The sequence below is a fragment of the Daucus carota genome, chromosome 1 (genome assembly GCF_001625215.2).
Source record: "Daucus carota subsp. sativus chromosome 1, DH1 v3.0, whole genome shotgun sequence".
Taxonomy (NCBI): domain Eukaryota; kingdom Viridiplantae; phylum Streptophyta; class Magnoliopsida; order Apiales; family Apiaceae; genus Daucus; species Daucus carota.
In genome coordinates, this window is record NC_030381.2 from 23,889,086 (window position 1) to 23,916,303 (window position 27,218).

The following is a 27,218-nucleotide window of genomic DNA, read 5'->3' on the forward strand; positions in this document are numbered from 1 at the left end:
CTTAATCGACCATTTTCAAAGGGCTTTTTAAACAAATTTCTCTTCATCTTAAGCTCTCTTGATTTCAAAATACTCGAGTTGGCCACTCGTTATTATCGGGAATATTGTGCACTAACCTTACTTGCTCACTAACTCATATTTGTGCTCCCATTCCCATCACTCCCTTACCCTTCTTGTTTTAGTGAGAAACCCATTTTTCAGCCATGTGCTCGGTGGGGATATCATTAAGATAAGATACGTGGTATTACGTGTTTATTTTCCAAACGTGTGTGCCGAGTGTGATATTACTTGTTTCGGTGGTAAACCCCGTTTGGGCCTTCTCGCTATCGCGGGGTGTTATCCGAACAAGCTACTTGGTTCAAAATCCGTTAGTGTGAGTGTGCGATATATCTTGCTCGACTTCGACTCCGTCTTTTCAAAACTCACTCATCACTCGATCTTATTAAAATCAACAACTTATATTTCTCCGCGCGATATAATTTGTTAAAATTGAACCAACGACTTAACCACCATACTAAAACGTAATAATCGACTAATTTCAACGTGGTTAAAATTGGACTAAAACTTGCGGAACCAAAACTTTTATAAAACAAGGATATATTTGTTTGTGGATATTGTGTTTAAACTTTTGCAGTGAGGTGAAGTGAAGTGAGGTGATCTTCGTTCTAAGACCCAAGTCTTTGACGTATTGACGGGGAGTTGATAGTCATCGCACCGTGAAGAAGAGGAAAGACCCAAGATCTAATACCTAAGACCCAAGACCGGCGAAAGGTTTAGAAGTACAAAGACCACTGGAGGTGCAACGACTTTGAGGAAGTAACAAGGATAGTTACGTTCCGAGACAAGTCTTGTTGTTTACATTTATAGTGAGGAGGTAACGAAGAGTTACGCTCCAAGAAATATATTTGTAAAGGCTTCTCCGCCTACTGTAAAGGAGTTCTTTATAGTAGAGAAAATCTCGAGTCCGGGGAGGAGCTCGGGGACTGGACTAGGGGTGAGTGGACTCCAAGGGTTGAGTTAGCCACCGCGAACCAGGATAAAATCGCTCGTGTGATATTTTCCTTTTCTTTTCTTACACTTCCGCACGTAACTGCCAATACTCTCGAGACAAGTTCTAAAGAAGGGGTGAAAACTTTTTAAAAACGACATAAATATTTTTAATTGGTGATTAAGCTATTCAACCCCCCTTCTAGCTTAATTAAACCATCTATCGGGATCTAACACAATGTCTGTAGCACAGACACGGTATGACTTCTTGAAGTCATGCTGAGAAAGTCTAAAACAATGACACGGTATGACATTCTCTGAGAATGTCATGCCGAGTCATTTACTCAATAAAACCTTTATATTTAATTGAATAAATACTCAATAATCACTCACTTAATTATATTAATTATATAAATTCATAAATTAAATTAATTCGAAGGTGAATTAATTTAATAAATAAATTATACAACTAATTTAATTATTTTGATAAGTGAAATAATTAAAGAAATATTTATTAAATTATATTTCTTCAACAGCAGGGACTAGGGGTGTTAACGAAACGAATTCGAAACGAATACTATAGTTTTTGTATTTGTATTCGGTTTAAATATACATATTCGGATTTGTATTCGTTTATTATCCGAATAGTTATTTGTATTCGTATTCGTATTCGGTTAAGTTCACGAACTATTCATATTCGTTTAAGGCACTCATTTAAAAGAAAATGAAAAAAATAATTAAACTGCTGACACGTGACAAAAGTTATAAACTCCCATACTTCACCAATTCAAGCAAACTATAAAAAGTACTAATAATACAGACTACAGTCATCCAACTCAAATAATATAAAAAAAGTTCAAATTACTGATTGAACAAACCAGAAGGTATAAACCAGAAGGTGTGACATTTTGTTTCTTATTTGCCGGTCTGTGGCTATAACTAGAAGAGCTCCCCTTACCTGTACATAATCTTATTAAATAAAAATATAATATTTTTCTATATAATATAAAATAATATATATATATATATAATTTAATTTCCGAATAATTAAGCGAATAGCGAATACGAATATTTATCTATTCGAATTTGTATTCGTTAACAAACCGAATATTTTTTAAGATTTGAATTCGTATTTGTATTTGCTAACAAACGAATACGAATAATGTTAAACGAATTCGAATACCGAATATTTCATTAAATATTCGTTTCGTTAACAGCCCTAGCAGGGACTCCAGGCTTTGATGAACGTTGTAGATCTTCGTCTTGATTGAACGGCCACTTATAGTTGATGCAGAACACTTAATTTGAGTAGCTGACACACAAATGTACTGTCTGGTTCATCTGTATCTAGCTGAATTAAATATTCTTTATCAAATAAACATTTGAGATGTGACTTGTTCGTCGAGTCTTTGTCTTCGTAGTTCTTCTTCATTAGTAACAATAGTATGGAATCTTCTGAATAAATAAAGTATTAAAACTTTATACCTTCTGGACTTCTAGACGTGCTACAAAAGATTATTTGTACACTGAGGCTTGAACATATTAATGAACTTCTTCCAGTGGTGTGCAGCAGCATCCTGAAATTCTTCAGACATATAATTTCAATAAATCACTTGACGTTCTTCGTATGGATTCCTTCAACAGTACTTGCTATTTACCTTGCTTTCTTATCAGAGTTGAGTTGGTACCTCTTTAATTACAAATAGGCCAAACATATGCCTTTCAAGAATTTTATGATAGTATTTAAATTGGCTTCCTTATTTGTGCATGGATAGTCATTTTGTAAATTCGCTTATTTATTATAATGAACACTAATTTTGCAAATTTAAATGTAAACAGTTTTGATTATATATATATATATATATATATATATATATATATATATATATATATATATATAGTTCGTCTCCAATAGAAACCAAATTAGCCTAAAAACTAAAAACCAGTTTCTGGACAGTTTTTTTATCACTATTTTTAACTAAACATATCACTAATTTATATATAGTATATCTCGCGGATATAAATATATATATATATACACATATATGCAACGTATATGACCATCATCTTCACCCAAATCGTAATAATAGACCTCTAACCACCATTACCAGACGTTTCCATGACTTGCCACCTTTGTCTATTATCAGCAATAGTCACATACACTTGTCATCATAACTTACAAAACTAACGACTACTTACCATCATCATACAACTTCTCTTGCGGCTTCTTACCTTCAAGAACCTTCCTACGGATGAAATTGATCATCTATAATCGATTATCAATAGTTTAGATAAGTAGATTTTCTCAATTTTGATAATAAAAATCGCTGTTTACATACTGTATAAAAACAGTTATTAGTGCAGTATTAATTAGTGATACCCGTAGTTATAAATAGTGGTAGGGAAACTGGTTTCTAGTTTTTATTTTAAAATTGGTTTCTATTTGATTATGAGCCTATATATATATATATAACATCAATAAAAATTCGATTAAATATGAGTAAAAGTTGGGTAAAACATGGGTGAAAATCGCGTAAAACTTGAAATTGGTAAAAATATGGGTAAAAGTAGATTGCTTCAACAGCAATCATTAAGAATATATAGAATATAGATATAAGTCCCTTTTTAGTTGTCACATTTCTATTTTTGTCGGTCAAATTGACTAATTGTTGATCAAAGATTATAAGTCAATTTGTTGGTCAAATTGACTGTTGTTCATTATTTGCTATGAAAATTTTTTCACAGCAAAGAAAACCCCGTGGTTTGATTTTTTGGGACCACAGGTATATTTTCAATCGTTGTCTCATGACTGTTGTGTGAATGCGAATTTCTTGTAGTGGTTATTTACGGTGACATATTTTTTTTTTATTTTTTCACTTGATAAAATATTAATAAATTTCAGTTAAAGTTTGGTCAATTTGACCGGCACAAACCCAAAGGTGACAACTAAAAAGGGACGGAAGGGACGGAGGGAGTATATAGATATATAGATATAGATTAGTAAATATATCAATATACCTCTTTTTAACATATTAATTACAATAACACTGTCACCTTAAAAAAACTTGTAGATTTACGTTTATTTTTAAAAGCCTACCTTTGGTTTGCAAATATACGGTACTTTCTCTCCCCCTCTTCTCATTCTTTACGCCTCTCTCCTCTCTCTCCCCGCCCCTCTCCTCACTCTCTCTCACTTTATGAAATGAATTAGGCTCTATTTTCTCTACCTCTCTCCCTTCACTCTCTCTAAATCAGTAAGATGAATTGGGTTTTAGATTCTCGAGAAATCAAAAATTGATTAAAACTCAATTAAAGGTGACCGTACTATGTGTATGATTGTAGGTGTGATCATGTTGTTGGTGGTTGATGGGTGTATGTATTTCTGGGGTTGATTGTTGACGGTGGTTCCTTGTTTGTTGGGGTGCGTCAATGTTGATGGGCCGTTGGAGTTTGGCAAAGTGACAGGGTCAAGACGAAGGAGGCGAGAAAGGAGATTGAGAAAGAGAAAGAGAGAAGCATAGAGATATAAATAACTGTAAGTATTGGTTGGTGATGGTTGCTTGGAGTTGATTTTTGAGTTGTTATAGTTGATTTTTTGTTTTTGAATTGTGATATTATTATTAGCCCCTGCAGGGGTGCAGGGGTGCTCATCAGACCTTTGCAACCAGTTAGCAACTTATTTTGTGATTAATTGTAATCTAAACAGTTTTTTCTAAAAGTTATATTTATGGTTGTTCTTAGTTGCAGATACGGTTGCATATGCAAAATCGTTTTTTTTTTTTTTTTGCAATTTTTTTTGAAAGTACGTATTTTTCCAATTTTTCTTTGGAAACGATGGTATTTTTGCAGCAAAAACTTTATAGACTTGAGTATTTTATGAAAAAGTGTCATAAACATTATATATATATATATTTAAAGTTATATATATATATATATATATATATATATATATATATATATATGAAAACTATATATAAAATCATGCATGTGTCAGAAATTTCTAGTTTCACAATTAATATTTATGATTGATATTATTTGTAATATTTTTTATTATTGTTATACGTGCGTGCGTGTTAAATTACATATTCAATAAATTAAATAAGAAGCTGTAAATGTGTCAAACATTTATAAATTTTATCACAATTAATATTTATGACTAGAATTATTTTCTGTAATGCAACATCGGGAATGACGATTCTCTTTATGATTTTTTATCATCGTTATGGGTTGAATCTATTGAAATATATAATTGGACCAGAAATACAAATTATATTGTAATTATGATTTTTTTTCACATTGAATAAAATAAGTTTCATAAAATTTAGTAAGTATTATTATTTCATCTTATATCTTTGTAGAAATAGGTTTTTTTTTTTTATAAAGAACTATAAATATCAAAGTGAGCAAAATCAATACTATGAGAAGTAAGTAAATAATTAATATTTTATGAAGTTAATATCACCTAAATTGAGTATGTCAAAGAATTTTAAAATCTAAAAATAAGCATAAATTGAAATAGATTAAAATATAATTTAATATGTTTTTATTAGATAAATTTAACAATTTACTTATGAGAGAAATCTATGTCACTTACATCAATTGGATTTTTTGTTAGCTATTAAAACTTTATCATTTTGTAGTCATGAATATAATTTTTTTTTATTTTGATTGATAATTATATAAATACCTATATAACACATCGATAAAAAATAAAATAAACATTATTGTTAGTGGTTGAACATTTATATTTTTAAGATTTACTAATTTTCAGTTTAATAATTTTTAATAATAAAAACGAACGTATCATGTTTTTTTTGATATAGTTAGTTAAATAATTTTTTTATAATGTTTGATATTAGTTAGATATTAATTTTTGATACAATAATAATCAATAATGGCATAATATATAATAATAATAATAATAATTTTTTAAGTAATATTAATTAATAACTTAATTTTTTTAAATTTAATATATTGATTTGAGCACATAACCAAACACATAATTAGGGCTGTCAAAAAAGTCCGAAAAATCCGATATCCGTCCAAAAAATCCGCATTTGTATCCGAGATAAAGCGGATATTATCCGCATCCGAATCCGACAATTCCGGATACGGATACGGATATAGGCATATTCGTATCTGATAATATCCGAATCCGAAATTAAATATATATGATATTAAATATTATATATTATTATTATTATTATTCAATAACTCTATAATGTGTGTATTTATATATTTATACATAAAATAATATATTTATTTAAATTTTGTATAATTTTAAAATATTATAGACATATATCATAATTTTATTTGAATTTAATATTTTAAAGTTAACAAATTTATATTGAAAGATAAATAAGAATTAATTTTTTAATTAATATAAACCTTCTTTAATGATTTTAATTTTTTTACTCAGTTTTTAAAAATTAATTTTTAATTTTTACTATTTTTTATGATTTTTTAGAAATTTTAATAGAAAAATAAAAATTTCGATTAAAAATCAGATCCGGATCCGAATATTATCCGAATCCAGATAGTATCCGTCGGATCCGGATTCGGATATCATCCTTTAAAAAGTTTCGGATTCGAATACGGATACAGATATGAATTTTCGGATTCGGATCCGGATACTGGCAAATCTGTATCCGAATTATCCGTTTTACACCCCTACACATAATATCACGTATGATATCCTAAACCATACCACCTCAACCCGATTTCTCATTTTAACCTCGTACCCCTCCACTAACAAAAGACCCCTTTAATGATACTCTCTGTGTTTTACAGGGCTTTCTTGATCTCAAAAAAGTTGGGTCTTTCCTTGTGTGCATTATCAACATCTTTTGCCGATGCAACTACAACCACGACCCCGTTATCTTTTATTGACTTCATTCTTTCCGCAAATTCCTTGAAGTCAGCCAAGCTTCACAAGATGATATATATAAAACCACAACTGTTAGGTCACACAATTTCCTGGAGGAATTAGGTAATTGGACATTTTGCAAATGAAATAGAGTGAAATTATAGAAAGATCTTATTTATCCCCCAAAGCCTAAAGGGAATATAATAACAGGGACTTGAGGAAAAAACAGGTACACTCCTAATAGCAACCATGAAAGGGACTCACTTGAAAAAGCTAGGAACAAAAAAAAAACCTTTGTACATTATTGGAAAAAGTAGTTACCTTGTTGATAGTATTTCTTCCCGTCTTTTTTGTCTTTCTTCTTCTTCGATGCCCATTAAGTATCGCACTAAACTGGAAAATCATAGAAATCATCAACTATGATGCAAACAAATAAAAAAATACAAGCATATGCTATCAAAGAGCTCTTGATATGTGGAAAGTAACAGTTCATCTTAATTTTCAGAACAGTGAAATATCTCTTCTTTTATATGTCCCCTGGGTGAAATATAAGTTTAAGTATAGTAATAAAATACTCCCTCTTTTCCATTTTAATAGTCTTATTGGCAAATTTCACACATATTAAGATATATCAAATGTGATGTTTTATTATTGTTGTCATCACTAAAGTCGCATTAATTGCATATGAATGACCAAGTTTTCATCCATACTACAAGAATTACATAGTTCTTTGCTTGAAAAGTTTTGAAAGTTGTTTGAGTTAATTATAGTGAATGTTGAAAATAGTATAAAGTTGCATTTAACAAAGAAGAGGATAGATATCATGGGAAAGTTTATTTTGACAAACAAGACTATTAAAATGGGAAGGAGGGAGTATCCGAAGTTATCTGTTTCGCACAAAGATCATACCATGAGACCAAATAAAAGGTGAAGAAGATCGAAGGGAAAAGGGATCTAATTAGAATAAAGGAATTACGAAAAAAAGTAAACAATCAAAAGGAACAAAAGATTTGACATTTTATAGTAAAGAATATTTAGTTTGGAACTCCAAAAAGACTGTTGAGATTGTAATAAATAACAAGTAAAAACTCCAGCTCACCTACTATAACCTTTAACATCAGGTAAGTGGTAGGAATCTTCATCTCCGATAGTCCCAATAATTGCTTTAGTAAGAGCATCATCATCCATTTCTAACTCCCGCAGAAAATCACTGGTCCCGTCATACACATTTAGTGTCTTTAACAAATTCGGATCGCAATGAGACATGAATGAAAAGACTCCTGCACAAAAAATTTCAAGGAGCAATATATTGGAGTAGGGAGCTCATATTACGCGTACACATGAGAGGGGCAAAGTACCTGAATGATCGTCAAAGTCACAGTATCCTTCATAAGCCCCGCCACTAACTCGTACACGATCCCATAACCATGTATTGCTTATATGCTTAGAAATGACATGCGCACTCCCGTTAAATTCATATCCAGTTTCATAGAGGTTCACCGCTTTTCCTACATAATTTACCTGCTTAGAAATTGGTTTTAGCTTCCCAACAAATGCATTCAATAGGGAAGAAAATACTCATTCAAAGCTATTTTTTACTTAACCTGGGTTGGGATCACAATAGCTTCACTAGTTGAAGGAAGTTGAGCATTCCAGATTTCTGATTTGGCCGAGGAAGATGTTGGAAGCAAATCAAGAAACTTGCCAACATGCTTCTCTGAGTTTGTGAGGTTCTTCCCATCAGCCGTAAGATTTATTAAGCAGCCTGATTTTGTAAATAAGGTTCTGCGTATCTCTTCCAATGATGATGAAATCTCATTCCAGTTCAGATTAACTTTCTCTTCAAGAGATTGTAAAAATTCTAGATAGCTATAAATGTACACAAGATAAAAACTACATTAAGCCCCGCTCTGATCATCTACAATGCTATATAGGTCTCAGATCAGTGAATGTATGAAATTATAATACAAAAAATGGAACTGTACAATAGAAGCTATATACGTGCAGCCAAAATAATTATTAACGGGGACCTGAGTAAATTGAAAAGACCTCAATGAATTTACATAAACTTGTAACCAAAAAACTATAAAAACTGTTTACCGGCATTACAAAGACCTCAAGGTGCTGCGAGGTGGGAAAATTTGGATCATATGTTATGTTTAATGGTTCCCCTTTCGAGGAGTGGATCACTAATTTTTATCCTTAATGTCCAGACTGTATAACTGAGGCAAATGGCGGTAGAAGGTTTAAAACTGATGATATAATTATATACATGACTGAATCATATATTACATATAACATGAATCTGAAAGGATCCCAACTGAAGTCAGCATAAATAATATGTTATTTGCGAGCCTTTTTAATCTGATACATTTGTCCTATTTAGGCGTTAAAAACTAAACTAGTACACTAAGCACTACAGCATACTCTGTTTCTCGCTTTCAATGAAAAATTAATAAACCATCACTAAATCATCTCAAATTACTATTCATTGTGTATGTCATCTCTCATATTTGTCTAAACCAAGCTCAAAGGTGCTCTTACTAAGTTTTTAAATAAGCAGGTGAAAAGCCGACATTCTGTTGGAAGTTAGAGGCTTTTAGTTCTTTATTTGGTTATATATACCAATTTATGTCATTCCGCAAGAAAAACTAATCAGCAGATAAGGTATATAGGCAAGTTCATATGATATCTTGTATCAAAATAGAGAAACACAGAACCGATATGTTCTGCAGTCTGCACAATCTTCTTTATTAGGTTCTGAAAAATTTGTTGCTGCAGTTATATATTCTTATCAGAAAGTTTTTTTAAGAACCCTTTCATGTTTCCCTAACAGGAACTGTTTCCTCCAGTTTTCCATCTAAAGTGTCTCCAATTGACCCTACTCATATGTATATCAATATTTACCTTACACCACCCATTTGTTCGCCTATCCACCCTGCAACATTCAACTTCGCTTCAATCCTTGCAGCCGCAATTTTATGACCACTGGCTTGGAGTTGGTACTGAAACACATCAAATTTGATTATACAAAAAATCACGGAAAGAGTACCACCCGTAATATCATAACAACAAATACCTCCATTCGAGCTTTGCTCATGGAAATGAATCGCTTGAAACGCTTCTGGTCTGTAAACTGAACGCCTTGGATAATGTGGTTGATCTACAGTAAATATGTTCACTGAATCACTTTTGCTGTATAGGAATTCTCAGAAACGAAAGTCACTTATTACAGTCATTACAGTAAGACGTCTTTAAATTTTAACTTCAGTGGTTAACAATATAGCACGTTACATGAAACATTGCCGCAATTTTACCAGATACATGCTCAAAGATTGTAGGATTTAGGGCCAACGTAATCATAATTGTTTTATTTCTTAACCAAACTGGAACAGACTTTAGCCTCAGCAAATGTGCTAGCATATATGGTCAATCATGGAAACCCTGATGAAGAAGAAATCGGTGTTGATTCTATTAAGAAACGAAAGAGCATAGTTGTCTGCAACTACAACATCATATGTAGTCCAATTTACTGTGCACTTCATTATGAGAGCCAAAAAAACATGGAAACAACTAATGTATAGGGGGTAGAAAAATCGATTTAGTCCTATATCTATTTGGCATAAATTAAAATAGCTCATGGCTACATTTATTTTTTTTTGGAAACAATTTTGGCTATATGTTAGTTTGTGTATTTAATAAATCCAAAAAAATATTATGAATAGCTTTATTTCTTTTAATCATATGTGCATATATCATTAATGATTAAAGCAACACATTTTCAAGCATTACAACTAATTTCCTAGGCTCTGTTAATTTCTGAAGTTCAAAGGGAATATACAGTTTTTCTTACAGTAAACCAGAGATGCATACATTAAAAAGACTCTTGAAGGATCTGGAACACACAGGAACTAGTTTGCTTACCAATATGACACTAAATCAGGGAGAACAACCAGCATCCATAGTCACTAATTTACACACACAGAAATATGCAGCTAAGTTCTTCAATAATATTTTCTGCAACACCCATTACTGATTGCCCTACACGTTTCTTACAGTGAATCAAAAATATATACATCAAAAGACTCTTGAAGGATTGGCAATATGAACTAGTTTGCCTACCAAAATGACACTAAATTATGGAGAACAACCAGCTTCCAAGTCCCTAATGTGTGCGTGCACACTGTTCCTACATTATATTACACGGAAATATACAGCTACCAATGACCTCTTGGTTCAATGGTAACTCTTTCGCTCCCTTTATAGGATGTCGAGGGTGCGAACATTGTCAAAGACAAGGGGGTGCGTGAGTGTGTTAATCATCAAAATAAAATAATAAATCTATACAACTAACTTCTTAAATATATCTTGTCAAAACAAAACTTCTTATAAAATATTTTCTGCATCAGGTATTAGACAATAAACTTGATGCCAGAGAGTGGATACACAAACAAACCACATAAATTCTAGAAATCTATCTCTTCAATAATGTGAGATTAGATGAAAATTCCTCATAAATTAAATAATATGAGAGCTTAGTGAAGCAAAATTAAAATTTTCAACACAGTTAAAGAAAAGGAATACCTAGAATTCGGTGTTTGAAGAAATTAAAATAAATGACTAGACTTGATGGATTTAAATTTGTGATATAAAATTGTATGTTTAATCTTTTAATTTATCATGCAATATAATTCTGAAAGAGCAAAAACATAATAAATATTTAGTTATTATAAAAAATATGTAGTTATTATAATTTTTATCTGTGATAGATCCTCCATATCCTCAATCCAAATATAAATTTAAAACACACCAATAAGAGCATGGCTTGATTTACCATTCGTGCCTAAGTATTAGAATATATAAACACCCTAAGATTAAAAAGGAAGCAGACAAACAGTTGTGTAACACACCCACTACTGAAATGGCAAGAATAATAAGGTAAACGATGGAAACTGTATTCACTAGAACAATCAAAAGAACAAGGATAATCTGGCAATTTGAGAGGCCAGTCTCTCCCTAGCTATTACAATACTCAATTCTCAGATCCCTAATAACGTTCCCTTCCTTCTCTTTTATCCCAACCCTATCTTCTTCTGTGCTTTTACTCTAATGCCCCTGGACACCTGTCAACTGCTCAGCTGTAGAATCTATGCTCCTTTTACTGATTTGCCCCTGCTTATGCTTCTTTTTCCTTGTGTACACTAACGATCCTTTAGTTGTCACAGAGTGTATCACATTACTCCGCCCCCAAAAACTCACCTTGTCCTCAAGGTGGAAGTCCGGAAATTGGTTAGCTATCAGTTCTGCTTCTTCCCAACTGGCTTCGTATTCAGACAACCCCTTCCACTTGATCAAAACCCCCAGGACCCCTGCATCTCCCTTTGTTAACTGTCGCACCTCAAACAACTCTTCAGGCACCACCACTAGCTCCAGTTCTGCAGTCAACTGAGGGGGTAACAGAGGCGAAGTCACAGCTGCGCCTACTGCTCATTTAAGTTGAGAAACATGAAAAACCGGATGTATTTTATTGTCCTCCGGTAATGCCAGTTTATACGCCACTTCACCGACTCGCTGAAGCACCTGAAATGGTCCATAATAACGAGGAGCGAGTTTATCAAACGGCCTCCTTGCTAAGGACTGTTGTCGGTATGATAAGCCCAGCTGGGGCTTGCTGTGACTGCTTGTTACGCTGGTATACTTCGCAGGCCTGCACATATTTCATAACATCCTTACGCATTTCTTTCCAGAACCAGTCCTGGGCAAGGCGAAAATAGGTTTTAGTTTCACCCGCATGTCCTCCAGTTAATGAATCATGGTACTCTTTCAACAAAATAGGTACAAATTCTGACGTTTGAGGGATCATGTAATGCCCTTTGTACAGCAACTTACCATCACTGCAACTAAACCAACTTCCCAGTTGATTTCCCTTAATCGATCCTGAATGGCTTGTATATCTGGGTCTGCTGCAATTTCATGCTCCAGACGAGACCAATTCACCCCGTGAGTTGAAATCAAAGAGCTGAGCACCACTTCACCTACCTCCTTTCTCGACAAGGCATTAGCCACCCTATTGGCCGCCCCCGGTTAGAACTGAATTTCGAAATCAAACCCAAGGAGCTTAGTCATCAACCTTTGATACTCCGGATTAATTTCACGTTGCTGTGTTAAGAACCGTAAACTTTCCTAGTCAGAACGAATCACAAAGTGTCTCCCTAGCAGATAATGCCTCCATTTCTGTACGGCCAATACAATTGCAATCAACTCTTTCTCATACACTGACTTTTGTTGGCCTCTGGCTCCAAGCAACTTAGCACAGGGGGTTGGACCAATGTCTGTTTTAACTGTTGAAACGCCTTGGTGGCCTCGGGTCCCCACCCGAAATTATCTTTCCTCAGTTGCTCTGTCAAAGGCTGAGCTATTTGTGCGTAACGATACACAAACTTCCTATAGTAGCCTGTCATACCTAGGAATCCCCTTAACTCCTTAAATTTGCTGGTATCGGCGACTCCAAAATTGCTTGAACCTTGTCCTTATCGACTTGCACCCCTTCTTTTCTTATGACATGGCCCAGATAACCAATAGACTCTTTTCCAAATTCACTCTTTTTTCGGTTAGCATACAGCTCATGTTCTGCTAGCTTTTCCAAGACCAGACAAAGGTGTTCTTTGTGATGTTCTTTATCAGAGCTATACACCAATATATCGTCGAAGAAGACGAGTACAAATCTCCTCAAAAAAGGCCGGAATATGTCATTCATCAAAGATTGAAAGGTGGCCGACGCGTTCATCAAGCCAAACGGCATGACCAAGAACTCGTAGTGACCGTCATGAGTTCTAAATGCAGTCTTGTGTGTATCTTCCTCATTCACTCGAATCTGATGATACCCTGCCCTCAAGTTTAACTTGGAAAACATCGTTGCGCCATTCAATTCGTCCAATAACTCATCTATCACTGGAATTGGGTACTTGTCCGGCACCGGCACCTTGTTCAAGGCTCTGTAATCAACGCAAAATCTCCATGAGCCGTCCTTTTTTTTCACCAACAAGACAGGACTCGAGAAAGGGCTGGTCGAGGGCTTAATTATTTACTGCTGTGAGCATCTCCTGAATAAGTCTCTCGATCTCGTCTTTTTGAGACTGTGGGTATCGGTAAGGTCTCACACTTACCGGGTCACTTCCCTCTTTAAGCACAATGGCATGCTCGTGTTGCCTCTGTCTTGGCAGGCCTTGTGGTTTGTCAAAAACTCAAGTAGCGGCCTGAATAGTACTGTGGAGAAACTCTGGAATATCTGCCACACTGCCTTGGTCCTCTGTAGGCGCTACTACCATGCGATTGCACTCTACTAAGTAGCCCCCTTCTTCCTTACGAATTAATTTACGCATTGCTCTTAAAGAGGCTTGAGAGCGAACCAAAGATGGGTCTCCCACCAACGTAACAGGTTCTCCTCTGAATTCATACTTCATGATCTGTTTCTGCCAATCAGTTGTTACAATCCCCAATGTCTGAAGCCACTGCACTCCTAGAATCACATCTGAACTTCCCAAACCCAGTGGAAGAAAATCAGAAACAATTTCCACTCCATTTTCCAGCTTCAGAGTCACACTCCTACACATTCCTTCCCCTCTAACAGCGTCTCCATTCCCCAATGAGACCCCAAAGCTGCCTGTATTCTCGACCTTCAACCCAGCTGCCCGAACAACCTCCAAGGACACGAAATTGTGAGTTGCCCTGGGGTCAATCATGACTATGACCTCGTGATCCCCAATAACCCCTCTCAGCTTCATGGTCTGTGGGCTAGACAATCCAATCACAGAGTTTAAGGAGACCTCTGTCAAGACTTCCATAGCTGTGTCGGGTGAATTGTCGCCCTCTTTTCCCTCGGCGCCTTCATCCTCTTCCTCAATCAACAGGACACTCAGTTCTTTGTTTCGACAACGGTGCCCCACCATCCATTTGGCATCACACCTATAGCATAAGCCTTTCGCACGCTTGTCCTGTAGCTCCTTTTTCATGAGATGCTTAATCTCGCCTGTATAGGCAGCGGCCTTTGGAGATTGGACAGAACCTTGTGACTCTCTTGGGCTCACACTCCACCCTCTCGAGACAGGCGGACTAGTAGATGTTCCATAAGATAAGCCAGACAACGTAGATGGATTTCTGCTGAAATTACCCAAAACCCCCGTACGGACAGTCCCAATACCCTGCTTCCTCAGTCCGATAGCACAATGCTTTTCCTCAACACGAATGGCCAGTTCCATGGCTTGTTCCAAACTAATAGGGTTAAGTAAGCGTACCTCCATTTTAACTTCTTCCTTGAGCCCATTAACAAACTGACCCAACAACATCTCTTCAGAATTCCGTTCTAGAGGGGACACCGTCTCAATAAACTTGCGCCGGTACTCATGCACTGTAGTGGTCTGCGTGGTTGACAGCCACTGTTCGTAAAGAGAACCCCCACTTACTGGACGGAATTGTCGGAGCAAGAACAACTTAAGATCCTCCCACCTCCGAATCGGATGCCGTTTGTTCTCCCACTGGTACCACCTGAGGGCATCGCCTTCTAACGCAACTGCAACGGCATCTAACATCTATTCTTCCGAGAGTCGGTCAGAGGTGAAATAGCGTCCCACTCACATCACCCAACCATCTGGGTCACTGCCATCAAAGACCGGCATATCCAGCTTCCTGAATCTCCAATTACCCATACCACCGCCCATGCCAGTACTGCCCGGCCCATCGCCATCAAGGCGTCGGCCCCCACCGCCAAGGCCAGAACCGCCTAAAGGAATATGCCCCGTCTGATTGAAACTAGACTCACCCCTTTCGTGCAGACTCGCCGGAAAAGACTGAAATTCCAACATAGTCTTATGCATCTCAGATTGGAACTTCGTCTGTTCATTTTGAAGCGAGTTGATGAGAGATTCGTGGTATTCACGACTGTGGTGGCCCCATCGGAAAGAGGCTCTGATACCACTTTGTAACACACCCACTACTGAAATGGCAAGAATAATAAGAAGGTAAACGATGGAAACTGTATTCACTTGAACAATCAAAAGAACAAGGATAATCTGGCAATTCGAGAGGCCGGTCTCTCCATAGCTATTATAATACTCAATTCTCAGATCCCTAATAACGTTCCCTTCCTTCTCTTTTATCCCAACCCTATCTTCTTCTGTGCTTTTACTCTAATGCCCCTGGACACCTGTCAACTGCTCAGTTGTAGAATCTATGCTCCTTTTACTGATTTGCCCCTGCTTATGCTTTTTTTCCTTGTGTACACTAATGGTCATTTAGCTGTCACAGAGTGTATTACAAGTTCATTCAAGTTGTTTGAATACAACTTGCTTATAAACATTATCTGCTTAGTTTTATCCAACGGCTTTGATTAACTGTTTATCTGATTATTTCTTTTTAATTTTAGGGTGTTTATATAATCTAATAATTAGGCACGGATGGTAAACCAAGATCGCCATGCTCTTATTGGTGTGGTTAAATTTAGATTTGGATTGAGGATATGGAGGATTTATCACAAATAAAAAATTATAATAAATAAATACTTATATATGTTTGCTCTTTCAGAATCTAGTTTATCCTTTAAGCCTAGTCATTTTTTTTTTGAAAATTTTCTACAAACACCGAATTCTATGTGTTCCTTTTCTTTAACACTGTTAAAAATTTTATTCCAAATTTATAATAAACAACCGTCAAACATCACTTATAATTTATATATAAAACCAACAAAACTGGTTCAGAATCAACATTTTTGTTATCATATATATGCAACTAGAGATGCTTGATGCTCAATATAAAGTCAAACAAATCATACATAACAATCTTCTTTTAACTTCCCTTTTGGGTAGTTCATCAACGATAAAAGTATGTACATTGTATAGTAGTATAAACATAAGCATGCATCTATTACTAAGTTCTATAAATATTTATTTGAGCTCTAGAAACACAAGTCTTGCATGTTTAATTAAAACAACTCATTTTAACACGCCCAAAATCAAAATTTAAAAAGTAAAAAAAATAGTTCAACAACAAATCCAGGAGCATATATAAAAATGTTAGCAAATAATACATGTTTTTAAACTTTTAGTTTAAAAAGGAAAGTATACCAGGTTAAAGAGATCTTCTGTGTGCCCAGACATTGCTTTTCCTCGAACAATCATATGGCTGCATGGATCAGCTTTGCCTCTTACTGATGAGGTGAACGGATATACTGATATTCCTCCGGTTTTTCTTCCAATCAACTGATTAAGTTGTACAAAATCCATGTCTTTCGTACCCGTTCCCATCAGTGACTGACTGTCAACAATTTCACCACACTGGATTCAGAATATCCATATATTCATGTACCAATGAGAATACATAGGTGACCAACTCATGCCCCCCCCCCCCCCCACACACACCCCCGGCTTCCCCTCCTTTCCAAGGCTATCAGGTAATGCAATCTAAATTATGTAAAAGAGACACAGCAAGCATAACTCAACACATACTATTTCACTTCCCTAATTAAATGTCATGGATTAGAAAGTCTAATTCCTTTTTTAACACTCCAATGAAAAACTCTTTCTGGTCAACGGGGTCATATAACAGTACAAGAAAACAAGTTTCAAGGTGCATTCTAAGGAGCTGGTAAAACTTAAAAAAGGTACCAAGACTGGTGAAACACAACATAAAAAAAGGCCGCACTCAGCACTAAGCACACAATTCATTACATATATGATAGTATATAATTACAGAGCAAATAAACATTTGCAACTCACCAGAACAAAGGTACCAGAGGAACAAGCTCTTGCTTTAGTGAACTCATGTCAAACACAACTTCACTGTATAACACATCATTAGTGAATAGGTCATGCTGCAATACCTTTACCCCATTAATATCCCCGATCTGCTATTCCCGAAGTTTGTAAGACCATCTGAACATAATTACATTTTGGATTGACAAAGAAAGATATATATGCAACTACAGCTACCTTAATTGGGATCTGTATAGGTTTTTTAGGTATGTCTTGAAGAGATAGGCTTGGCACACTCTTCAAGGCTTCCGGCGGGTCAGGGGTTTCCTGCCTCAATCGTAGCTGCCGAGTAGCATGATCCAGTTTAGCAAGATCCGCTTCAGTCATATTTGCCTTTAGTTCATCCAAAAATGTTTTCTCCGATGCTTCATCACAAGAAGCCTTCTCTGCATCGGGCTGACAAGAATACCAGATGTTATAATTCAACAATTCCAATTTAATGTGCTTTATACCTATAATAATAATTTTGCCTTTAAGTTACCTGCATCTCAATTGTTACACGATGAGGATTATTCAAAATATATTTCTCTATCAATGGTGAAAAAACAGCCTTGTTGCCTTCCTCAGCTATCCTAGCTTTTAGAGCCAACAATGGTTTTTGATATTTCAAAGGTTCAAATGGATCCATGTCATATATCCATTTCCCCTAAAACACAAATTCTATATAAGAATTCATTCCACAATCTAGGTGGAAAAGAAGTAGACCTGGCTTCTTAAACAAGAGCTCAATACAGTAGCATTCTTACAATGGACTGAAGCATCAAGGCCAAACCACGAGGAAACGACCCAGTGTTGTTTTCCCTCAAAGAGAACTCTACTGTATTCATAGATGCCTCCACAGCATCTGTGTCAAAACCTGTCTCGGCCAAAGATTTTATAGTATCCATTACCAAATCCTCAACCCTTTTAATATTCTCTTTGGAAACACACCATCCTATGCTAAATTGGGTCTGAAGTAATTCATACTCTGCCCCTCCTCCAACATTGCACTCTCCCGAATTAAGGCTTCCCAACAATAGATGGTCCAGGAAAAGAAGGGCAAGCTTAGATTCCATGTCAAGTGGTTCATCAGAGATCAGCCAATTAAGGCAAACCATGTGCTTCTTTTTCAAAACGCCACCTTCAGTGACAGGATATTTCTTGACTATCCTTACTGGCTTTAGAAATAGCTTCTGGAGTTTAACTATTGATTCTTCGGGAGCTGTACTCACATCAAACATATCTAGATACTCTGCAATTGAAAATGAAAAGTATCAAACCATGTTAAAGTGATGGCCATAAGAGTTACTTTCAATGTAAGCGGATAACAAGATAGTTATACATACATATGTAAAAATAAAGCATAGGGGAGGAAGGTTTTTTTTACCAATAATACTGCATATCTATACTAAACTATAATAACCAAACGTAGGAATAATTTGAAGTAGTTTGGTTAGATATGTTTGGTCATCTCTTAATTAACCTTTCCTCAACCTTTTCTGAAAAAACAAACAGAAAATATTATATAAATAATGAGAGAAGGACCAACATGTTTCTTCCTATTGTAACGTGTTCTAGTTTCGAACTCTGACATGTTATACTCCATGACAAACATGACGCCAACACATGATAAACAATATTGTTTTCCTCACAAATGAATAAACAAAAAATAGGATTTAAAATTATAAAAAAAACACAATAACACATATTAATATTAAGAAAACATTTACAAATATATGATAAAAATGTTTATTATTTGTAATACCCAACTACAATATGAAAAAAACACATATTGTAAAAGCCAAATCTGTGAGAGAAAATATAATCAATAGGTTAATAACATTTAATCAAACTTCAATACATTATCATAGAACTCCTCGCGCAAAAAAAAAGTGGGTATCCAACAATACTAAACCACTAATAAAGTGACAATAAAAATTAAATTATAATTAATAAATTTCAAATTATGAACTCGTTCGTGTTTCACACGGGCTTAAGGCTAGTATACATAAAAGCTGCAAAAGAATATGCAAATCGATATTCGTACATAAAGAATAAGTGAGGGGCGTTAAGGTGGCGCCTCTCAAATAGCTCTAATCTGTTTTTCTGATTTTCTTGAATTTTTGAAATTTAAATATGAAAAATAAAAACTACCTTTTTAGTTTCGAATATGTTGGAAGGTTATTTGTGATAAGTTGGAAAGATCATATTAAAAAAATTAAAACTATCCTTTTTCAGTTTTGATTTGATGGAAAGGAAGTTTCCAAATGATAGAAAAGACAAGAATAAAATATCTATTGGAAGAAAGTTTCTAAATTTTAAGAAAAAAATTCACAAACAAATGATATCATACTATATAGATTAGTCAAACTATAATATTACAATTTTGATCATTATACGAATATCTTATTTTATTTCATATAGTTTAAATTATTGATATATTTATACCGAATAATTTCACACATTGTTCTTCTTTAATATAAGAGATTAGTTGGTAATGCAGTCGAATCTAAATAAATCAAACTCGCACAAAATATTGTATGACTAATACTTAAAATAAAATATTAAAATTATTTATTATTTTACTTTAAAAGGTTTTGTTCCATAGTTTTTATTGTTAACTTATCGTGGACTTAATATATATCACCATATATATCACCATATATATATATATATGGGTGGCGCTCAAAAGAGAACCAATGCTTAAAATAGAACCATAGAACCACCAAGGTTCTGCTGTAGAACCCTATATTTTTCATTGATTTTCAGGATCTAAATTTAAATGCATGTTTTTTTTGCATCGTTGTGTGTGTTCAAAAGTAATTTCAAAATATAATACATGAATAAGACATTTTTTCATGTGCAGTTCTACTGCAAGGTTCTACTGCAGAACCCTAACTAATACTAGAAATAAGGTTGTGGTTCTAAGGGTTCTCTCCCTAATGGTCTCTTTGGAACATGACTCATATATATATATATATATATATATATATATATATATATATATATTCCTTGAAATTCAAATATCTATTTATCTTTAATATATATAAATATAAATTAAAATTAAAATACAAATATTAAATTCTAGATGGTAACGCGCATAAGTCGACATCTTATTAAACACATTTTTCCAAAAAAAATACACGTTCATAATTTATCATATTTCATGATAAGAACTTCAACAAACTTTATTGTTTATTTAACTTATTTTAAGATAGTATAAAATTTCTTTTATAAATTTTAATGAGTCCATGTAATTTGAGTCAATTTTTGAATATTTCCAACCAATTAGAAATTTCTTCCAAAAAAATTTGAAAGAAATAAAAGTAGTTTTGATTTTTCAAACTTATTTTTCTAACAATTTAGAAACTTCCTTGCAGTAGTTATTTTTAGTATTTTCTTTTTTAACATTTAGATTTTTCAACATAGGTTTCCAGTTTATTGAAAACTCCTTCTTAACATATTTGAATGTAAAAATGTGGTTTTTATTTTTTAAAATTTAAAATTCATGATTGCAAGACATTTCCTCACACAAAAAAATTATGAAAGTCAAAGGGTAATTTTGATTTTTCAATATAATATATCCAACCAATTAGAAATTTCCTTCCAAAAAATTGAAAGGGAAAAAAAGTAGTTTTGATTTTTTTTTAAACTATTTTTTTTACAATTTAGAAACTTTCTTTCAAAAGATACTTTTAGTGTTGTCTTTTCTACCATTTAGAAACTTCCTTTCAATAAGAAACTAAAAAAGGATAGTTTGGATTTTTCAATACGATCTTTTTAACTCATTTCAAACTTCCTTCCAACATATATTCGAAACTAAAAAAGCAGTTTTTATTTATCATATTTAAAATTCTAAAATTCAAGAAAATTAGAAAAATAGATCATACTTTATCATATCTTACAAAATAAGTAAACTTTATTGTTTGTTTCACTTATTTTAAGATATTATAAAATTTCTTCTATACACTTTAAAAATTCCATGTAATTTGAGTCACTTTATCAATATTATCCAACCAATGAAAAATTTCCTTCGAATAAAATTGAAAAAAAAAAGTAGTTTTGATTTTTCAAAATTATTTATATTACAGTTTAGAAACTTCCTTCTTGTAGATATTTTTAGTATTTTTTTCCTATCATTTAGATTTTTGAACATGGGTTGCCGGTGTATTGAAAACTCCATTTCAACATACTTGAAACTAAAAATGTGGTTTTTATTTTTTGATATTTAGAATTCATGATTGCAAGACTTTTCCTCACAAAAAAAATATATATGAATCTCAAAAGGGTAAATCTAATTTTCCAATAAATATATCCAACCAACTACAAATTTTCTTCCAAAAAAAGTGAAAGAAAAAAATGGTAGTTTTAAGTTCTTAAAATTATTTTTCTTACAATTTAGAAAGTTTCTTCCAATAGATATTTTATTATTGTCTTTTCTATCATTTAGAAATTCCTTCCCATCAAATTTTTTATGGTGTCATTAGCTTTCAAACAGCATGGCACAATGGACTTAGAGGTGACATACACGAAATGGTCATTTGGAAGAGTGCAAGATTTATGGTTATATGGTGTAGTTGGCTTCAGAGAGGTTGTTTATATATGGGTCACGTTTGGAGCATGATGCAAGCCTGACACTTGTATGCATGACCAAGTTTAAGGTATACATACCCTTATATATATTAGGTACAAATACAAATATCATATACAAGAAAGAGTATGATATGGAATATTATAATTGATAGGAAAGGGCCTATAATCTAACTTAGGGAAAAAGTCAAGAGCATGAATGATTGATCACGTGGTGAGAAAATATGTATATCTTGTCAAGTATATGACTCAGTATTATATTTTCATAGGAGGATAGTTAAGAGAGATGACATGTTCTTGGCATATCTTATCAAAGGATAAAAGTTAAAATGGGCAAGCCTATGCAAGCTCATGAGCTAAATATACACCAAGGAGCTTGCCTTTTATTTCATTAGTCATTAAAGGAAACCATCATATATGGATAGTACTAAATAGTTGTACGAGATGAGCAAACAACTTTTAAGTTTAAAAACTTGAGAAAACCATGAATTATCAGTGTCTCTGTATTCTGATACAAATTATGTTGTAGAGGTCCGAGAACTAATTGGTCAGGCTTAATGAAAGGAAATAGTTAGTATCCACGCATTATCCTCTTGTTACAATAACATTATAGGAGTTATTTATGAATTAGATTATGTGAGATACCAGTGGTTGCCACAATTATGGTTGTTTTACTTGAGTTTGATGGATATATTTTTCACAAGTATGACAAAATTTTGAAAAATATTCAGATGTATAAGTGCTAAATTTTAGGGGCATGGATATTCGATTATGTACCTTTAGGGTTGATACGTGTAATAGGCCAAGTTTTAAAGGCTAAAATAATATTGATAAAAAAAATGTTGCTTAATAGTAGGCAGTAGGCACGTGATATTTATAAGAAACTGCTTTGGTTACCCTAGATGCAGAAGTGCTTGGCAAACCCTACTAAATCTGTAGCAAGGATCCTAAGGGATAAGTAATTAGGCCTCTGACAGTCCTATAAACATGGCATTATTTCTACCTTTGAATTTGACATTAATCTTGAGCAAATAAACTACTACTCTTAATAGACATACAGCTACAAGCAATAAGTTGACATAGTAAATACCACTTAAGATACGTAGGCGCTCTATTGGATCATCATCTCCATAGAACCATATCCTCGCATTACTGGGATGGTAAAATTTAAGATGAAATTCCTGTTATGTATATTGAATAGTATCAAAATTAATCCATTAGACCAAAGATATAGCTTACATATGGCGTGTACTCAAACTAAAGTCATATAAAAGTTAACAATGTACACAAACTAAGGTCATATTAAAGTAAACCATCTTTTCTGGGTAAACAGACTTATTAAACTAAAAAAATGAAATAAAAACTGGTTTCAAGATACATAACGCCAAATGTATGCTGGTGCAACAGGCAATCCTAAACATATTGATGTCCCCATCACTGCATAATATTGATGTGATTCTAATATTTCTTCTATTTAAATGCAAGCTGCAATTGAATTAATCACAACATGCAACTTCGATACACCTTCAACAGTGGACAAGAAAACATGTGACAGACCTTAAATTCAGCAAATGTGAGTTTGGGAATATCTAGTGGATCACCACCACAATCAAAGCCGTAGGTATTGTCTGGAAAAACAGCCTGGGCAGAGGTGCGACAATCAATAACATTGCCCAACCAACTACTTGAGATTCAATAATCATAGATGCAATTCTAATTTAACCACCACAAATTAGTACATACAAGAACAAGATGAACCAACCATGAAAATGAAAGTTCCGAGACTTCAAGATCGATTTGCAGTAACAAATATTTTGTATCTGTATAATTTAGAAGCAACGCATAAAGGACTGCGAGTCTATTGCAGTAAGACCACCTCTATATCTATTTACTTTTAGAAAAGAACTACCAGTTTACACACAATGTTTTCTTTTTTGCATTGAGAGGTTTTAATAATTGTTTAAGTGTCTTATTAAGACAATGGAGTTTCAGGAAAAACCATGTTATCCCGTCGATATTATTGCTAAGAACACTGCTACAGATATAAATCACCAATCAGTACCTGTTTGGTATATATGACAGCAGGAAGTTTGGAAAACAAGAAAATAGTGGGGAGATGTCTTATGAGAGACACACATTACAAGTATAAAGTGTGTGTATATCAAAAGTAGTGTAGGGGCCATTTATATAGGACCTGTAAACCAACACTGCGGTGTTTAAGGAAGGAAACAACCTGGCTTCCTTTAAATTGAAAAAAAAAAAAACATTTAGTTTAAAAGAATACAGATACAATTACCAAAGAGTCTAAACAATGCAGAACATTTAAAGTTCATGTAAAACGAAATTACTAGAATAATTTAAGCATGCTTGAAAGAATCGTGAAAAATGAAATTATGAAATCAATTGAAGAGTATAATGTTAAACTTGCCTGTTGAGCGCTTTTGCTTAATATGTCATGTGGCTGAGAATAGACCCCCTTCATTTCATTGAATACAACACCTGAGATATGCACAGGAAGAAGCTACAAGATGAAGCCATATAGTTATGAAGCTAAGATTGTAACTGCAACTGTGTTCTTTCATATGGAAAAAAAGTTTAAAATGGCCACACAAAATATAAAACCTTTATATGTTATGTCCTCTGAAGGGTCGTTTAGCTCATGATGCCAACCCTCTTGTTGAAAAGTCTGAATGTCCTCCACACACTTAGGAAAGAAGACGGCATCCAGATAGACATCAACCAGATTATAGAAATCCTATTTGAAAGATAGAATTAGATACTATATGAAAAATCCTAGCAACATTCATGACAAAATAATCTTGGTATATCTTTGCGACCTTTGCATTTGTAGAAGCAACAGTATAGAAGGTCCTATCTGGATGTGTGAAAGCACCCAAAAAAGTATGCAAACTCCCTTTCAGTAGTTGAACAAAGGGATCTTTTAGGGGGTACTTTCGTGAACCACACAGCACGCTGTGCTCCAATATGTGTGGGATTCCAGTTGAATCTTTTCTGCATTAACAATTGCATGCAGTGATAGGATGTTAGGATGTTGACCAACAAGATACCAAAGTACAGGACGAAGCTCAAGTAGTGATATACGTATGTTAGCGAAATATAGAACTCAATTATTTCAGCTAAGATCATATAAACACGAGAGGATTCCCTTTTTGAGTAGTTGAAACTAATTTTGTAAGATGCCGCAGCAAAGTTTAATATAAATCTCAGTTTTACAGAACAGTTTTACATTTACAAGGCCATGGATTTATCACCATTGTCAAAGTGTACACCTTTATCAGTAATTACCCAAGCCAGACCCAAGAATTAGCTTTTAACCATCTCTCTCACATTATTATAATCAATTTCATGACATCCAAATTATTTGTAGACAATTAGAATTCACTTTAACAAGTCAATAACAACACAAACATCAAAGAAGAATGCATCAATACTTACGGAGGAGTTCGAAAAACAATACCAAAAACCTTATTCTCATCGTCATTGGAAACAGACATAACTTGAGCACCCGTCTTTTTATGCTTAAACAAAACCAATGTCGACTTGCACTCTTCGATGAACTGCTCCGAAACTTTGTCAAACCCGAGCTTCTCCGGAGCATCATAAACATCTAAAACCACAAGAAATTAACCAAATCGAAGAAAACAACGAACTCAAATAAAAAATAAAGATGAAAGAATAATTGACCTGGAGAAGATTGAGGGGCAGAAGTTGCAACAGAGCGAGTAAAGAGAGGGCGAAAATGTGCATTTAATGGAGGAGGTTCAGCTGTTGGGATGAGTCTCGGATGTTGCCGGAGAAACGATCGCCGGTGAGAATGTAGTCTTGCCGGAAGGGAAGACCGGCGAAGGGCGGCTCTCAACATTTGTCAGTTGTAGCGGGAGTCTGACATAAGAATAAGAGGAAATGAGGGTTTCGGCCCCAAATAATCAATTTTAGGCTTAAAAAAAAGCCCCAAATAACCAAATACCCTAAACATGGCCCTTACTGACCAGTAGAGACGCTACTGAAGTAGCGTTTTTGTTAAAACACCAAAACGCTACATCGTGTAGCGTCTCGGTTAATTAATTTTTTTTAAAAACCTTAAACGCTACACGTAATAGCGTTTCCATTATTTAAATTTTTGTAAATGTTAAAACGCTACTAGTAGTAGTGTCTTTATTTTTTTTCAGTTTTGTTTTCAGTTCTTTAGCATACTGGCGTTTTAAACTACAACGCTACTTAGTATAGCGTTTTCCTTTATTATTTTTTTTATGAACCAGTAAAACGCTAGACGAAGAAGCGTTTATGTGTGAAGGTGAACTTAAAACGCTACTTAGTGTAGCGTTTTTACCTGTTTCTTGTGCCAGGCAGAAGGCTACTGCCTTATTGCCACTAAAAAACCAAAATTACAACCACAACTTAAAAACCAAAACTTTAAAATACCAATTCAATGTAAATTGCATGGACAATATAAACTAATTCATAACAACATAAAATTTAATTTATATCATAAATCATTCATACAATTTTCGCGAAATTCAAACAACCATATCAAATTGTACTTGAACCATAGTACTACAACAATAAAAACAACTAGAGAATCAACTGTCTCTCGATGAAGTCCCTCCATGCTTTCCCCGGCTCTGGAAATCCATCTCGTTCTTGTACCTCGTTGCTTTTCTTCGCCCCTTCTTCTTCTCCATATCGGGGTCATGCACAACTCTCGGGAAAGCAAGCTCTGTAGGATATCGAGGATCACCCTTGTTTGGAATTGGCTCAAAGATACCATTATAAATCTTTGACTGGTTCTCTAACTTGTACCAATCTCCAATAAACGCATGGAAGTTCATCTTCACATGTGAACAACATGCAATTACATGGGAGCAAGGGATTCTATAAGTTTGTAATTTTCCACAAGTACAACTAGACTCCATAAGACGAACCGTGTGTGTGTTTCCCTCTTTCAACCCATCCTTCCTTGTAACTACTTG

At 34.1% G+C, this 27,218-nt stretch overlaps 1 protein-coding gene across 3 annotated transcripts; it reads right to left on the reverse strand.

The window, feature by feature from the left end:
- Positions 1–6,661: 6,661 nt before the first annotated feature.
- On the reverse strand, positions 6,662–26,172 carry LOC108204444 (presequence protease 1, chloroplastic/mitochondrial). Of its 3 annotated transcripts, none has more exons than XM_017373878.2 (19): positions 25,933–26,172; positions 25,684–25,855; positions 25,065–25,239; positions 24,850–24,982; positions 24,656–24,726; positions 23,785–23,868; positions 23,318–23,408; positions 18,405–18,889; positions 18,140–18,304; positions 17,836–18,054; positions 17,623–17,750; positions 16,972–17,161; positions 9,933–10,016; positions 9,761–9,858; positions 8,458–8,722; positions 8,212–8,374; positions 7,953–8,133; positions 7,175–7,246; positions 6,662–6,913 (listed from the first exon to the last, which is right to left on the reverse strand). In XM_017373878.2, the coding sequence occupies exons 1-19, from the start codon at positions 26,108–26,110 to the stop codon at positions 6,772–6,774; spliced, it is 3,096 nt and encodes a 1,031-aa protein (XP_017229367.1). In that variant the 5' UTR covers positions 26,111–26,172; the 3' UTR covers positions 6,662–6,771. The 3 variants fall into 3 exon arrangements, with proteins under 3 accessions (XP_017229367.1, XP_017229368.1, XP_017229369.1); XM_017373880.2 differs by having other exon boundaries at positions 6,810–6,943; positions 25,933–26,162; XM_017373879.2 differs by lacking the exon at positions 23,785–23,868 and having other exon boundaries at positions 25,933–26,162.
- Positions 26,173–27,218: the final 1,046 nt, after the last annotated feature.